This window comes from Eleutherodactylus coqui, chromosome 1 (genome assembly GCF_035609145.1).
Source record: "Eleutherodactylus coqui strain aEleCoq1 chromosome 1, aEleCoq1.hap1, whole genome shotgun sequence".
NCBI lineage: Eukaryota > Metazoa > Chordata > Amphibia > Anura > Eleutherodactylidae > Eleutherodactylus > Eleutherodactylus coqui.
This window is the reverse complement of record NC_089837.1, coordinates 103,217,546-103,234,581: the sequence shown is the minus strand read 5'-3', so window position 1 is coordinate 103,234,581 and position 17,036 is coordinate 103,217,546. Positions and strand designations below refer to the sequence as shown.

The window sequence follows — 17,036 nt, the reverse complement described above, 5'->3', positions numbered from 1 at the left end:
GTTTTAGGTAAATTCATATAAGCCCGTTCCATTCATGGCCTGCCTTGTTTCTAGAGATCGGCAGACCATTGAACGGCATATAATTAATACATTTTTTGTTTATAGATTTTTGTGAACCCCGAGATTTGAGCTTCAAGATTACTTCCCCTGTAATGCCAGCCCTGCTGTCTACTGTGTGACAGGACTGAATTCGCTGTACATTAAGGGGAATGTGACAAAGTAGAGTAACAAATACATTAAGGCAAAGTCACCTTGAGTGGTATCTGTGATCCGCTTGACTGTAGTTTTCCCCAAGGTAGAATATTACTGATCTTGCCATCAGTAATGATGATATCAGCAGCAGATATGGTGTTGCCAATTACCACTCTTTTACTCCTTACGATGTTCAGCTTTGATCCTAATGTCACATTCATACTATCTATGGCAAAGCAGTAATATTGATTAGTACCATACATCAGACTGCAGCTTATAGTAAGTGTTTTACTATCTCACAGCTACTGCATTGCTCAGTACTGCATTATAATATTCTGCATGGTACTGCTTCTTAGGAGACCATAGTGATAGGGAAGCAGGATCTCCTCTTCTCTATGCATACAGTGTGTGGCAGGCATCACAATAGCTAGTCTACACCCACCAGCTCAGGGAATTAGAGATGGATCCTACAGGGGGTAAAACTGGTGAAATAATGCAGGATGCAAGTCACATAATGACCAGATATAGTGGTATTCCTCATGTGCACACATGGCAATATATTCTGAAAAGTTACCTGAAAAGTTACTTTCAATTACATCCATACTTCCTATGGCAAAGCAGTAACATTGATTAGTACCATACACCTGATATCTGGCCTACACGCTCGGTATGGGATTTATATCTTCTGAGCCTGTAGGTACAAAATAGTCTGCGGTAGAATTTTGATCAACCAATGTAAATGTAGCACTGACAGGGTGAACACATAACCAGCCTTGTATGTGGGAATGTGGACTCCCGTACAGACCTCTTAAGGGCCTCTTATTCCTCATGGAACATCCTTACAATCCGCGGTGACTTTGGTCTATACAGACTGGTGGCTCATTTATGAGATGATCTAACTTGATGTAATAGTCGTCCATATATTAGCAGTTAAGCCATGCCATCTCAGCTCACCGGTATTAAAGATGTTTTCCAACCTAGCTGTCAAAATGACTAAATACTAGTAAGCCAAAAATTACAGACATAGGCAAGGTTAAGTCAGTATAATGTTTCATTTGACTGTTTTTGTTGCAGTCGCCATTTTTGCCAAAGTGCCAACAGGAAATGCAATCCTATTGGGGGTCACTTCTGAATTATTTCTCTTACATTACTTATAATCTACTGTAATTTTGTCAGCATGTTCTACAGGGTGACCGTTTTCACATCAGTTCTTGAGAAGCTAATTCTAAGGTGACAACCAATATGGCTGCACTTGGCAAACTTTAAAGGGGTTATAATACATGTTATACAAGGACAATGGGGGTTCAACCCTTCAGTCCTCCAATGTTGCAGAAAATGAAGGACTCTTAGTACAAATGTCCCTTAGACTTGCGTGGGGGTGTTAGAAATAGTTGAACACACTCATTTAGCTATTCCTAACAGTGAATGGGGTTGTTGAAAGTGAATAGTGCTGTAACGGGTGACAAACAGGCATATTTGCGCGTGCATAATGCAAAGAATAGAAACCCATTCATTTTCACCGGTTGATTTAAATGCGCTTATTTTTCCTGCGCAATTGCAAAGCAAAATTTACCATAGCAGTCAAAGGGGGTTGCACAAGTGTGCGCAAAATACACTAGGAGATGCATAAAACCCTGCGTAATTGTGCAGGAAAAATGAACACACCTGGAACACATTAGACCAGGTCAGGCTTTCAAGATTCGCTCAGTATTGCAGAGGTGATATAATTATTGTCGGTGCTTCAGAGATTGCCACAGGTGTTCTTAGTATAGGATTTCCTAAAAAACATGACCTCTTGGGGTCCATGAGGACTGGAGTTGGGAAACACTACATTACACTAACTAGCCAATTCAATTGGTGCATTTTTCCCCCCGCGTGCAAATGAGCAGTAAAATACGCCGATGTGCATGAAAAAAACCCCATCATTCCTCCCACAAAAACACTACGGTCATGCATGCACTAATATGCATACGCTCCTGGCCTTATCCTCACATTAGTATTTAGGGCCTCACTTACACAGCATAATCTTTGACAGAAATATCCAAATGCAGATCCGTCTCATAATCCATTGCAAAAAACTACAGGTGAGATGTGGTTTCCTGCCACACACATAGCTGTCACAAATGCTTTTCCAATTAGACTAAACCTCGTGCATCAAAAATTGATGTAACTATTTTTTAGTGCAAGAGGATTTTGAAACCCCCCCCCCCCCCCCACTGTATAGACTACAGCGTGAATTCCCATTTGAATAAATGGGACATTTATTTCTGTGGATTTAGTTGCAGATTTCACGTGGATTCCACGTCAACTCCATGACAAGTTCCGCCATGTGAACAGGGCCAAAATATACGTAATGTTTACAGGACAGAAAAAACTTTTGAGCATTAAATTTCTGCAAACTAGTATATAAAGAAACATACAGAGGAAATAGAGAGAAGACGAATACATATATGTATACTAGACCCATATAGGGGTTCATGGACTGGATGCCGCAGCCAGTGGGTCTAGGATGGTTGTGTTATAATCTCCGTGTCTTATTACCTGCTTTCGTTTTCATAGACATATTGATCCACAGTGCGGTTGAGTTTTATCTGTGTCCTTTGATATCTCTTCTATTCTTAGGTATGGATAAGTGCTTTCTCCTTGGATTTCTGGCTACTTTTCTCCTGCACCAGCGTCACTCGTGTCCCTCAGACTCCCCCAGTAATCTTTGCTCTCTGACCGGTGTCATTGCTATTAATATTTTCTTTCTTCTGTCCTGTTTGCTGACCCTATTAATTGTTGCAATATTCATTCCCTCCCAGTCTCCCTATGTGAAGATTAATCATTGACTTCCTAAGCAAAGGCCAACCAGATGATTATTATCCAGAATGTAATTTTATTTACAAATCTCCCATTTATAATCTGCAACTGTATCTAAAAACTGCTACAAACTCGGCCGCTTGTTATTATGCCTCCTAAAGAGAATACAATTCTGCTTCATGTACATAAGGCTTAATCATTGTATAAGTTCTATAACTTTCTACTATGCCTGATATTTCAATTCTTCACTATTTTCAAGAATCTGTTGGTTATAAGTGAACTGAACCATGCAGAAATCCCAACTCCGCATTATATGCTCTCTACTTATTTTCATCTATTACGGATAAAGTGTACACATTAATTTCAGTGTGTTTATGAACATGAACAACTTTTCTCTCACAAGGAGGGCTTATTCACAGGAGCGAATATCAGCCGCCATTTTCATGGCCAGCCAATATACGCTACCATCTGAGCTGTCTTCCCCCTTCCCCCCCCCCCCCCCCCCACCGACTCTCTGCCTCTCTCCTCCCCTCCGGCTGTTTGCAATGGGAAGGGGCAGAGCTAAGCTCCACCCCATTCCGTCCTCTCTCATTGCTGGCTGCAGACAAGGGGGCAGAAGCTTGGCTCCGTCCCGCCCCCTACCACTGCAAACAGCCGGAGGGGAGGAGAGAGGCAGATGGTAGCGTATATCGTCCGGACATGAAAACAGCAGCCGTTATACGCCTCTGTGAATAAGTCCTGATGCTGCATGATAGAAGATTTCCTGCATGTCCTATTTTTAGGCAATACCTTTTAAAAAATTACCCATTATGGGATCTTGAAAAAAATTGCATCGCACATGCATGCAATGTGATTGGCATGCGAGTGCAATGCAATTTTTTTCCATTGAAACTAATAGAAGCACTTGCAAGTGCATAGATGTGATGGGTTTTTAAGCAAGAATGCATTGAGCTCACATCCAGAATCCCAAGTTTACAAGCACAATATCAGTCCAACTTTCTCAGACCGATATCATGCTCGCCCCTGTGAATGCACCCTGACTGAAACAAAAGTACAAGGGATACTACAGACACCAATTTCCAACAGTATGGGAAAAAGACAAAGGGCTATATGGGGGAGGTAGCTCAGGTGCAAATGGACAACCACTCTTACACCTAGCATTTATTAGTGGTTGCTTGATTAGTATTATAATAGAGTAGATAGAGTGCCAGTCACATAACTATGCGCAGGGTACCATGCAGATCTACAGCCCAAGGGCTTAAACAGACAGGCGCATGCGTAAATATGTTCGCCTGCCGTAAAGCATGACAAAATCACGTTTGGTTGTTTAAGTCCTAATGTAGAGTTCAGAAGTGTGTCCCAGCCTGCCTGTCAGGGCTTCCTCAGATGGCTGTGATTTTGCAGCTATTTGCAGCCATTGATTTCAATGATTTAGTTTTGACAAGCGGGATTCTCACACATAGGATTAGCAGGACCTATCTTCTTGTTTTTTTGTTTTTTTTTTAACTGGCGCTCAATAGTGCAGAGTTTGAATAGTCACAAAATAAATAAATCACAAGTTCATGTGTAAATAAGAGCGGATTTGCACATGGGGCTATGTTTAAGTTCTGAGTCTCTGGACCTTAACTCAAAGCATCATATGCGCATATGATGCTCTGCGTTTGGGGTCCAGAAACCTGCAGTCTGGCCAGGACACACTTCTAAGCACTGTAATTAATCGGATGGTGCAAAAAACAGTGTGAGCAAGCCCTAAGATACACCCATACTATGGAATCAGGCGGGCTGTCCTGCACTTTTTAAGTGTACCACACAAAGTATTAACACCCCCTGTATGTTAGGGTTGGACTGCGTCCTGCAAAAGTAGGAAGAATGAAGTATTAGATGATATTTTGACTAAAAAGCACAAGCTAGCCACCTGTGTCAAAGGCCATCCTCGTCTTGTGAGCCCCTACACTAAAATTAAAAGCAATTTATTTCAATTTATTCAATGGTTTCGCTTTGTCACGTTATGCGGCCGTGAAAATCATGGCCGCATAATGGGACAAAAACATGTCCATCTGTTTAAAGCCGCAAGGGAGAAAAATAAGCTCTCTGAGGCACGTGGCCCCAGCTGTGCCTATCCCCTCTACACTCCTAGAACTACGCCCCTGGTGACTGTACTGGGTAGTACACCTGTTCCTAGGCAGCAGTCTGTATTTATGGAGGGAGTGATGATTCCTATGTATTAATTCCTTCATTAAGAAAGAATAAAGGATACCACATTTTACTGTAATAACTGAATAATTCCTCAGTATTAAACATCATACCTCACCTGCAAGCCAAGCATAATAGGGAACATGAACTAATAATAGTGTTTCAATTCTACATTTCTGTAACTGGAGATGTGGGCTGCCGCATTGTCTATTTCCAATGCATTGTACTAGACCAGGAGTGTGAAGATTACAGTGTAAGCATTTCTGCTGGTCTTATTAGGTAGAGTTGCTGCTTCATTCGTATTGTGTTGGGTATCAATCTTGTATCAGACACGGGCAGCTGCGGCTATATAACTCACTGCATTAACGATGTGCGTGCAGCACTGTTTTTCCTCTATTAGCTCAATTTATCAGTATAGTATAGTATTTTTAAATCTACTGTTACACAAAAGTAACAGTAGATTAAAAAATACCTAAGACTCTGCACCAGTTTATAAATCCATTATAAATATCTGTATGTGCGAAGGCCTACCAGATTTAATCATTTTATAATGCGTATTATTGTTATATTATTATATTACACTAGCTGATATATCCGGCTTCGGCAGAGTTAACTTGGTACAGGTGTTTACGTGTTGTTCGCATGGAGAATTTTATGAAACCGAGGAATACAATATGTATACACTTAGAGGAGTGTTAGATTCTCCTCAGACTGCATGTACCGATGTCCCTCTATACCTTTTTTTTTCTAACAATAGTCTTTATTGAAATTTTGAAATGTATAAAAGAATATAGCAGTAGACAAGATTATACAGGTGTATCATGGTAAAGTAATTACTAAGCATTGTATATTCTGGCGAGGCTAAGTATATCAAAATAGTAGCATCCAGTGTTGCCAGGTTTCTCACCTTAGGTTGTCGTTTCTCTCGTAAAAATGCTGGACAGTAAACAATGGCCTGGCCAGGGCCAAATTACAGGTCAAGAAGGGAGAAGTTGGGAATGTTCTAGGGGTAAGGGGTGGGGGGTGGTTCCACTCTCCTGGGGCTGCAACCTGGAGGGGCAAAGGGATTGCAAGGTTATATTTAGGAAATAAATTTATATGGGGGAGTTGGTCGGCTCACCTCTGTTTCAGGGAGGGCATAATTTATCCAAGGTATCAAAATTCTGAGAAATCTATGGTGTTTGTCTTCTATTATCGATGTTAATTTCTGATTGACCGAGTATCAATTCATTTGGTGCTTAATAGAGATGAGCGAGTATACTCGCTAAGGCACATTACTCGAGCGAGTAGTGCCTTAGCTGAGTATCTCCCCGCTGGTCTCTAAAGATTTGGGGGCCGGCGCCGGTGACAGGTGAGTTGCGGCGGGGAGCAGGGGTGAGCGGGGGGAGAGAGGGAGAGAGAGATCTCGAGTACCTTAGCGAGTATACTCACTCATTTCTAGTGCTTAACCTTGGAAAAATCCAAAGAAGCCTTACGTCGGAAATAAGCTATAGTTTGTTTTGTGGCTAGAAAGAAGAATCAGATCAGATCAGTTTTCTGAAGTTTGGAAATATATTCTCAATCTTTTTGTTCAGCAAAGCCTCCCATAGATTTTTACGCAGGTTATGATAGGTTACTGAATACATTAGGGAATATGTCCTAATCCAGAGACTTTTGACCCTAGAGCAGGACCACCATATATGGAGCATGTCTCCAGGAGAAGAGCAACCTCAGAAGCAGTCTTTAGAGTAGCCAGGAACTGCATGTGCAATTCTGGTGGGAACTAAGTACCAGCCCTCTGCCCCTTTTATTCAAATTTAGCACAGGCTGGAGGTTGCAGCTCCTTCTTAGCCTTAAAGGAATGCTCCATCCCTGCAATTCATGGCCACTCCCTTATGTACTTTACAGCCTTGTAGTATAGGCATACAGAGGTCAGTTAGATTTTCTTCAGGATACACAGATAGAGGAGTGTTAGATTCTCCTCAGTATATACACATAGAGGTGAGGTAGATTCTCCTCAGTATACAAATCATTTCCCTAGGCTTTATGGTTTCTGAGAAAAAGAACTATGTCATATATCACGGATTTTCACAGTTTTTCACACTTATAATTCAATAATAAAGATACAACCCCTTTACTTTTCCTATCTACGACCTAAAAAATGGTCATGCCAAATTTCAAATTTGTACGACACTGGGAAGTTAGAGAAATAGATTAAATACATAACATAAGGGGTCACTTACTTTTGCACTTAGCATTGAATAATCAAGTTCTGACACCTTTACCTTTTCAATTTAGCAACCAAACAATAGTCGTTCCAAATTTCACGTTTGTATGACACCGAGGAAGTTAGAGAATTGGATTAGGTACATAACATGAAAGGTGACCTACTTTTGCACTTAGAAATGAATAATCAAGTTGTGATCCTTTTATTTTTTCTGTTTAGGACCTAAACAATGGTTGTGCCAAATTTCACATTTGTACGACACCGGGAAGTTACATAACATAGGGGGTACTTTAGCACCTTAGAGTGGAATAATTGACTTGTGACCTTTACTTTTTCTATTTAGGACCTAAAGAATGCTCGTGCCAAATTTCAAGTTTGTATGACACTAAAGTTAGATAATTTGATTAGGTACATTACATAGGGCGCACTTACTTTTGCACTTAACATTGAATAATCATGTTGCAGCCCCTTTACTTTTCCAAATTAGTACCTATAGAATGGTCGTGCCAAATTTCAAGTTTGTGTGGTACAGATGTGTGTTATTAGTTACATAAGATCACTCGTCAATTTTTCCAAGTCGGGCACCAGATGTTATGGGAATAAATCATATTCCAGAAGTTTTCATTGGTTTGCTCCAGATTCGTTATAATGAGAAGCTTTATGCATGAATATATGAATTTGAACTCGCGGATGTTATCCGTCAGCCCCAAATACTCTTCTGCTTTATTCAAAGGAAGTATAATACAGATATACTGAATATGATGCACCAATTACATGCACGCCACCCCCCAAAATCATAACAACTCATGAATGGCCTAGTATGTAATGACGCTGATGATTAACATATGTTTACGCCCCAAGGTGTATGTTGCTATGTGAATACTTAATTCCTATATACCCAAGTAGCAAAGACTTTATTAATATTCCAATCTGGACCAAGGAATCCAAGGGAGGAGATAAGGAGCAGCCCCCCCCTCCTTATGAACGGTGGGCATCCCAGGTCTTTCTCATAGGAAACACATCTGGAGAAAGTGCTGAGTCCTGGGAACTGTGTGTAGGAGTGTGTTGGAGATACTGCACAAGAATGCAACACACACACACAGTGTAAAGCATTGAGCCAGATAAGCATTTCACTGCTAGGTATTTTCTATGAAGGTAGATATATGAATGTATATATGTCTGCATAGGCTGATTTAAGAAATACATTTATATTATTATTATTACAACACATTACATAGGGGTTCACTTAGTTATGTCCCTAGCATTGAGTAATTGAGTTATGACCCCTTTACTTTTCCTATTTAGGACCTAAAGAATGATCATCCCAAATTTTATGTTTGTACGACACTGGGAACACTCAACCACAGTCCCAGCCATTGAAACAGCCAATTAGTTTAATTAGTTCCATATGTTCTATCTTTTTTACACAACAGAATTGCACACCCAAAATATGCCCTTGCGAACGAACCCATTGGAATCATTACGTATGCAAATACGGTCGTGTGAATTCGGCCCAACACTCATCACCAGTCATCCCCAAAAAACCCTATTTATTCTTGCGACATGTGTTTTTTGGGCCAGTCTAGTAGCCTGTTTAACTACTAAAGCCAATGTAAAAACAATAGGTGGAAACTGTTACTTTGTTTTACAGAGAACATGCCAACAAAATTAGATTATCAGCATTTTTACTAGAAGCTAATACAATGGTGACAACCAATGTATCTGTATTGTCACTTTTACAAAAACAGCAGCGTCGCCATAATAGTAAAATATTTTCTATTGTGAGGAACAACCCAAACAAGTGGTAGCATGGTAGCATTTTCAAAATTGTGTGCCTTGATGAAATGCTTCTGAACAACATAATGACATGTATGTACTATCAGTCTTTGGACTCTCTCACATGACCTTTAGCTGTGCATTTTCTGCTGTTCACACGGGCAGCTGCAGCGTATTAAGAAAGAAATATGCCGCTTCGCGGAAATCCCTCGATTCCTCAGAATGACTGCTAATGCTTAAATACAGGCACCTGTCTTCTTTTCCCAGCATTGGATGCAGCTAAACTCCCTCCCCCACGCTTTTATTTCATCTCCCATAGGAGTCTATAGGAGCTTCCAGCGTATCTCAGCCAAAGATAGGTCAAAGCCTACCTTTGGACGCAGTTTATAAAATCGGCATGATTTTTTATGTGACCAAAAATCGCTCATCTGAATGAATTTATTAGAATTCAATGCTTTAAGTGGTTGCGATTTTTGCCCAATTTTTGGATGCAGCTAAATAGCTGTGTATATATACGGTTGTGTGAATAAGGCCTTAATGTGAATGTCCTGCTGGAACACAATTTTTAACTAAATGGGGCCAAAATTTGGGGGTGATTACTTTTTATAACTTTTAGTGCTTCAGATACTGAAGTAAGATAACATTGCTGTCTGCCTACAGTCACCACTAGAGGGAGCTTAGGAGCTTACTGCATACAGTTATACTTTAAACTTAAAGCGACTCTCCAGTTTAAGGACAAAATTCTGTCCTGGGACAGGAGGGGGTGGGTGGTATATTACCTCAATTTGTTCCCCTCTGCTGTCCATCCAATCCGCCTGTTTTGCCTCCCATTTTTGGCCATCCAAGATGGTTGACACAATCTTCAGACTACCTAATCCCCTACATTGTATTGGCAGTTTTAGACTACTAATGCAGTACATTGCTCTCTAATTGGTCAGTGATGCTAACATGCTAGCACTAGCTAGAGGGAAAATTGTTGCAGCCATTTTGGACACCTAACAATGAGACCAAAAATGGCAGATCTGATAGACTGCAGAAAAGAAGTGAAGGCAATATACCCCCAATTCCTTCGGACTCAGGACAGTATTCTGTCCTGAAATTGGAGGGTCACTTTATTAATAAGGCAGCATGCAGTGAGTTTGTGTGCCCTGCTAAGGAGCGGTTGCAGAGAGCAGCTAGTGCAGCAGGGCAAGGACTGAGTGGCAGTGCTGCAGAAAGAGAGGGCTCTTGTATGAGCAACACAGAAGCTGCTCTGGAGGAGAATGCAGAGAGGTGCAGCCTGTGACCAGAGAGCAATAGCAGCTAGAGCTGCTGAAGGCTACCTACCCAAGGACATTAACGGAGAGTGCCAATGATATGGAGGAGTGATGTGCTGCAAGCAAGAGTTAGGCCCCCTGTCCACGAGTGTTCCGGTATTCCGTGGCAGATCTCCGCCACCCGGGAGCAGGAGTCGGCAGACGAATCTCTGCTGTCAGCCTATCTGACAGATAAGCTGCGAGCGGAGAATCGCAATGATTCCCTGCTCGTGGACAGGGGGCCGGCGCTTTCCATAGCAACACCATGGAAAGCTTCAGGCGGCGTGATTCACCCGCGACTTACCGCCGGCAAAATCACGCCCGTGCACAGGGGGCCTTAGATCTGCTCTACGAGTCCACCAGACTGAGATCCACGAGAGGATATTAAAGATTTCTTCAAAATCGGGATCGAATCTGAGGCCTCAACAAGAGTCAAATTGAGTGCACACTCACAGTGACTTTCAGGGATTAGCAGGCTTGCTAATAGTGTAGCAAGACAAGTGAGGATTGAGCAAGTGGTACGAACTGTGGCTGGGACTTCTTATTATACAGAGTGTGGGAACTGTGGTATTATATTATTTGACGTTACTGCATATTCCACGGAATACAGATAGTGTGCCGTTATCCATGACGTTGTACAATAAGTTGCAAAGGACTGTTACAATATTCAATATTGAAGCGTGGATGGCTTTATCACAGCTCTGTGAACTTAATGCAGAACTTATTCTATAAGACGTGCGCCATATTGTTATTTTTTATTACACCTACCATAACTGTGGTTAGTTTTAGACATACTTAGGATTAAGTAAATAACAGTATATTTGTACTCAAATTGTTTTCTAGATTGCAGAACCAAATTCCTGTATAGTTCGTTAAGTAAAATAAAAGTTTCTATTTTTGCAACTTCGTTGTCTACCTTGCATCCTAGAACCCAGAGGCGTAACTTGAAGCTTCTGGGCCCCAATGCAAAACCTGTAACAGGGCCCCCAAGTATAATGCTTTATTCATAGTACTGGGCTCCCTATATGGAGAACTGAGGCCTTATGGGCCCCCTAAGGCTCCTGGGCCCGGGTGCAACCGCATCCCCTATAGTTATAGCCCTGCTAGTACCTGTGTTGCACTGCAAAACCCACGACAAGGGCTCAATGTGGGAGTAAACAGCAGCAGCTAAATAAAATCTGAGCTATTTTTGAAAATTTTTGACCATTTTACATATTGTGAGGGATTAGCGTTTAGGATCGGTAGAAACCTGGGCATAAGCAGTCAGATAGTGACACTTGCGATAAAGTCTTTAGTCCAGGCTTTGCCTGGGTTTATTTCCAAGCAAACAAAAGCAAAATACAGGCCTTAACATCAGGCAAACATAAAGGAAATCCTGCTCATCTGAGCACTTACTATACATGTAGCGTCCCTGTCTACACACTGGTAACCAAATAGCTCCTGCACACAGCCAGCCAGGACTCTCAGACCTGCAAAGGTCTCAGCTCTCCTCCTGGCCCTGTAGGCCCAGGCTTTATATGGCCTGGTACCAGCCCCACCTGGTACGTGGGAGTGACCATCCCACCCTTCACTTTGGTCACTCCAGGAAAAGCCGGCCCGGATTATGTGGCTTGGAGCCACTTACATACTACAGCGTGTTAGTGGCTTAATGCTACTAACACTATACTGCCGGCTTCCTCCACCGAGCCCAGGCTGCTTGGTGGCACGCATCTGCCCAAGCGCTCCCCAAGGCAGCATAGGAGAGCATCCTAGGTGACACATACCCCCCCTCTGTGGGGTCGGACACCTTTCGCCGTCATGCAATGCGTCCTTGATAAGGCATCAGCATTGCCCTGTAGCTTTCCGGCCCTGTGCTCTACCGAAAAGCTAAAATTTTGAAGGGTCAGGAACCATTTAGTGACTCTGGCATTTCTTTCTTTTGCCTGTGACATCCAGGTTAAGGGGGAGTGGTCTGTGATCAGCCTGAAGTGCCTACCTAGCAGGTAGTATTTTAGGGATTCCAGAGCCCACTTGATGGCTAGGCACTCCCGCTCAACGATACTGTAATTTTTTTCCGGTGGCGTGAGCTTCCTGCTCAGATAAATTACGGGATGTTCCTCTCCCTCCACTTCTTGGGACAGAACTGCTCCCAGTCTCACATCGGACGCGTCTGTTTGGACAATTAATTCCCTTTTAAAATTGGGTATGACTAACACTGGACGTCTACAGAGGGCCCGTTTTAATTCTTGGAACGCCTTTTCTGCGTCAGGGTTCCACTTGACCATGACTGACTTACTGTTCTTGGTCAAGTCTGTTAGGAGCGCTGCTATGCTAGCAAAGTTTTGTACGAACCGCCTATAGTACCCTACAATGCCTAAAAAGGCTCTCACCTGCTTTTTAGTTGTGGGTTGTGGCCAGTTCTGAACGGCTTCAACTTTATTGACCTGGGGTTTTATAATACCCCTACCTATTATATACCCCAGGTATCGTGGTTCTTCAAGACCCAGGGTGCACTTCTTTGGGTTTGCTGTGAGCCCTGCTTTTCTAAGGGAGTTCAGTACTGCCTGTACCTTGGGTAGATGGCTGTCCCAGTCTTCGCTAAAGATGATGATATCATCTAAATATGCTGACGCATATTGACGATGGGTTTTGAGTATGATATCCATCAATCTTTGGAAGGTTGCTGGGCCTCCATGCAAACCGAAGGGTAGGCAGATGTACTGAAACAACCCTTCTGGTGTGGCAAACGCAGTCTTTTCTTTCGCGCTCTCTGTAAAGGGAACCTGCCAGTAGCCTTTAGTAAGGTCGAGAGTGGAAAAGTACCTGGCATGACCCAGTCTCTCAATTAACTCGTCCACTCTCGGCATTGGGTATGCGTCAAATTTTGACACGTCATTTAGCTTCCGGAAGTTGTTACAGAAGCGCAGAGAGCCATCAGGTTTTGGTATCAGCACGATAGGGCTGGACCATTCGCTTTTCGACTCCTCAATTACTCCGAGGTCTAGCATTTTCTTGACCTCCTCTGAGATGGCTCGTCTGCGGGCTTCTGGAACCCTGTACGGTTTCAACTGAACCTTTACCCCTGGTTCAGTTATAATGTTGTGTTTTATGACACCAGTACGCCCTGGTATATCAGAGAACACATCTGAATTACGTTGCATAAATTCCCTCGACTCTTGTTGTTGGGATTTGGACAGGGACCCTGAGACACACACCTCTGGGACCGCACCATGGGGGGTGCTTACTGCAGTCAGGGCTTCTCTGTCCTTCCACGGCTTAATTAGGTTTACATGGTACAATTGTTCTGGTTTCCGCCTACCTGGCTGGTATACCTTATAATTTACCTCTCCGACTTTCTCAATTATGTCATAGGGCCCTTGCCATTTTGCTAGGAATTTACTTTCTAGGGTGGGCACCAACACTAGTACCCGATCCCCAGGGTTGAAGGTTCTCACCTTGGCGGACCGGTTATATACCCGGCTTTGGGCTTCTTGAGCCTGCTGTAAATGTTCTTTAACAATGGGCATGACCGCCGCAATTCGATCTTGCATGAGGGATATGTGTTCAATAACACTCCTGTAGGGGGTGGACTCGTGCTCCCAGGTCTCCTTAGCTACATCAAGGAGCCCTCGGGGATGTCTACCATACACTAATTCAAAGGGAGAGAACCCAGTGGAGGATTGTGGGACTTCACGGATTGAGAACATCAAATATGGCAGCAGACAGTCCCAGTCCTTCCCATCCTTATTGACTACCTTTTTTAGCATGCTTTTCAGGGTCTTATTAAATCTCTCAACCAGACCATCCGTCTGTGGGTGGTACACCAACGTCCGTAAGTGCTTAATATTCAGCAGCTTACACAATTCCTTCATGACCTTTGACATAAAGGGGGTTCCTTGGTCCGTCAGGATCTCTTTTGGTATGCCCGTGCGGGAGAACATGTGAAGTAGTTCCTTTGCAATACCCTTGGATGACGTATTGCGTAAAGGAACGGCTTCGGGGTAACGGGTGGCATAGTCTACAACCACTAATATATGTTGGTGACCCCGGGCAGACTTTACTAAGGGCCCAACTAGGTCCATAGTGACCCGCTCAAACGGTACCTCTATGATGGGCAAGGGCACTAAGGGGCTCCGGTAATGGGGCATAGGAGCTGTTATCTGACACTCCGGGCACGACTCACAGTAACGTTTTACATCACCATGTACCCCATGCCAGAAAAAACGCTGAAAGATGCGTTCCTTAGTCTTTTCGCTCCCGAGATGACCTCCCAGCACATGCTTGTGCGCTAGGTCTTAGACCATCCTGCTATAAGACTGAGGTACCACCAGCTGTTCCACAACCTCCCCATGGACCTTGTCAACCTGATACAACAACTCTTGATTGACTGCCAGGTGTGGAAACACAGTATCAGCCCCCGGGAATTGAGGCTCCCCATTTAGTACTTTAACATTTTCCCTGGCCTTTACTAAGGTGGGGTCTCGGAGCTGCTCAGTTCCGAAATTGGCACGTGAGACCTCTAAGTCAGGCATAGCAACCACTTCGTCCTGTACCTCTGTCTCACCCGCTAGTACTGTTAAGGGAAAGTTATCCCCATCCTCTTGGGCCACCCCTACTGCTGGAACCGTACCCTCAGGGTCAAACGGTTCTGGACACACATCATGCACATTTGCATTATCATGAACCTTATTTGCAGACGACCCTCGGTGTCGCCACAAGTCCCAAAATAGGGGAAAGTCTCTCCCGAGGATCACGGTGTGCATTAAGGATTTCACGACGCCCACCTCATGGGTGGCAAGTCCACACGGAGTATCAAGTCTTACAAGGGCAATAGGGTACTCCTTGGTGTCCCCATGCACACAGACAACCCCCATGCGACGGCTGGTGAAGGTTGTGGGATCGACCAGGCTGGAGTGCACCAGCGTAACCAAGCTCCCTGAGTCCAGTAGAGCTGTCACCGCAAAGTCATTCACCTTTAGGTGACATAATGGTCGATCAGTCTCTGACGCAGTCTCTGCAGAACACACTGGCCGTGCGAACATCGACCTCCGCCGGGCAGAGTCACAGTCCATGGGTTCCACGATAAGTGGACAGTTGGCGGCAACATGCCCGGGCTCACGACAGCGCCAACATAGTATGGGGCCCCGGTCCCCTTGGGGTTCTACCCGGGACCGGACTGTCCAGTTGGGACTCCTCTTCTGTCCCACATGAACCCCCTCTGAGCCGCCTCCCCTTGGGACACTTTTGACACCCCTTACATATGGAACAGTCTTACCAGGGGCTCCAGCCGACTTGCTGTTCCCGGGGTTGGAACATCGAGGAGGCACGGCTTGCAGTAAGTCCTCCGTGGCTTTATACCTCTCGACGAGGCTCACGAGTTGGTCCACGTCCTGGGGACCTCCTTGTCCCACCCAGCGCTGGATTGCGGGGGGCAACGCGCGTATAAACTTATCCAGAACCACTTTCTGTACGATCTCTGCCGGGGACGACTCCTCCGGCTGCAGCCACTTTCTCACCAGGTGGAACAGGTCGTACATCTGGGAGCGAGCTGGGAGGTCGTCCGTGAAAGTCCAGGCGTGTACGCGTCAGGCCCGCACATGGGTGTCCACGCCCAAGCGTGCCAGGATCTCACCTTTGAGCTTATTATAGTCCTTGGCCTCCTGCTCCCCGAGGTCAAAGTAGGCCTTTTGGGGTTCTCCTGTCAGGAAAGGCGCTACTACCTCTGCCCACTGAGGCGCTGATAATTTCTCCCTCTCGGCCACTCTCTCAAAGACCGTGAGATAGGCCTCGATGTCATCGGTGGCCGTCATCTTTTGTAAGGCCGCCTGTACCGCGGTACGGGTGGTGGGGAGCGAACCAGACGACCTCTGCACACTTTGCGCCAGGAGAGCATTAGTCCCGGCCTGAGCTCTCATGGCCTCCTCATGGATCTTTTGCTGGGTCGCCGCCACTTGTTGCTGCTGGGCCAACGCTTGCTGTTGCTGCACGTTCATTTGTACCAGCTGCTTTATCAGTTCCTCCATCTTGGCTGTATCTGCTGGCTGTGCCGTTGCAGCTTTGACCCAGGACATGGGGGGGTTACCGCACTCTCCAGTCAATCTCTCTTGGGCGGTTGCCCTTAGCAACGGTTCTCCAGCTGCTGCAGCAAAATGTCCATTAATTGGTGTATGTCTCTTTAAGACCAGTGCCCGCATCCAAACACCATATGTGAGGGATTAGCGTTTAGGATCGGTAGCAACTTGGCCATAAGCAGTCAGAGACAGTGACACTTGCGATAAAGTCTTTAGTCCAGGCTTTGCCTGGGTTTATTTCCAAGCAAACCAAAGCAAAATACAGGCCTTAACATCAGGCAAACATAAAGGAAATCCTGCTCGTCTGAGCACTTACTATACATGTAGCGTCCCTGTCTACACACTGGTAACCAAATAGCTCCTGCACACAGTCAGCCAGGACTCTCAGACCTGCAAAGGTCTCAGCTCTCCTCCTGGCCCTGTAGGCCCAGGCTTTATATGGCCTGGTACCAGCCCCACCTGGTACGTGGGAGTGACCATCCCACCCTTCACTTTGGTCACTCCAGGAAAAGCCGGCCCGGA

The 17,036-nt window shown here is 44.6% G+C and overlaps 1 protein-coding gene across 4 annotated transcripts in view; it reads right to left on the bottom strand.

The window, feature by feature from the left end:
* Positions 1-17,036, bottom strand: part of LOC136624404 (allantoinase, mitochondrial-like) — a 150,822-nt gene that overhangs the window by 34,382 nt on the left and 99,404 nt on the right. For 3 of the 4 annotated variants that reach the window (XM_066598384.1, XM_066598395.1, XM_066598390.1), the window contains exon 2: positions 252-418. In XM_066598384.1, coding sequence (XP_066454481.1) covers positions 252-418 — 167 coding nt within the window. Of the gene's footprint in view, positions 1-251; positions 419-6,094; positions 6,118-17,036 lie in introns of those variants that run through there. The other variant, XM_066598403.1, reaches the window with a different exon arrangement.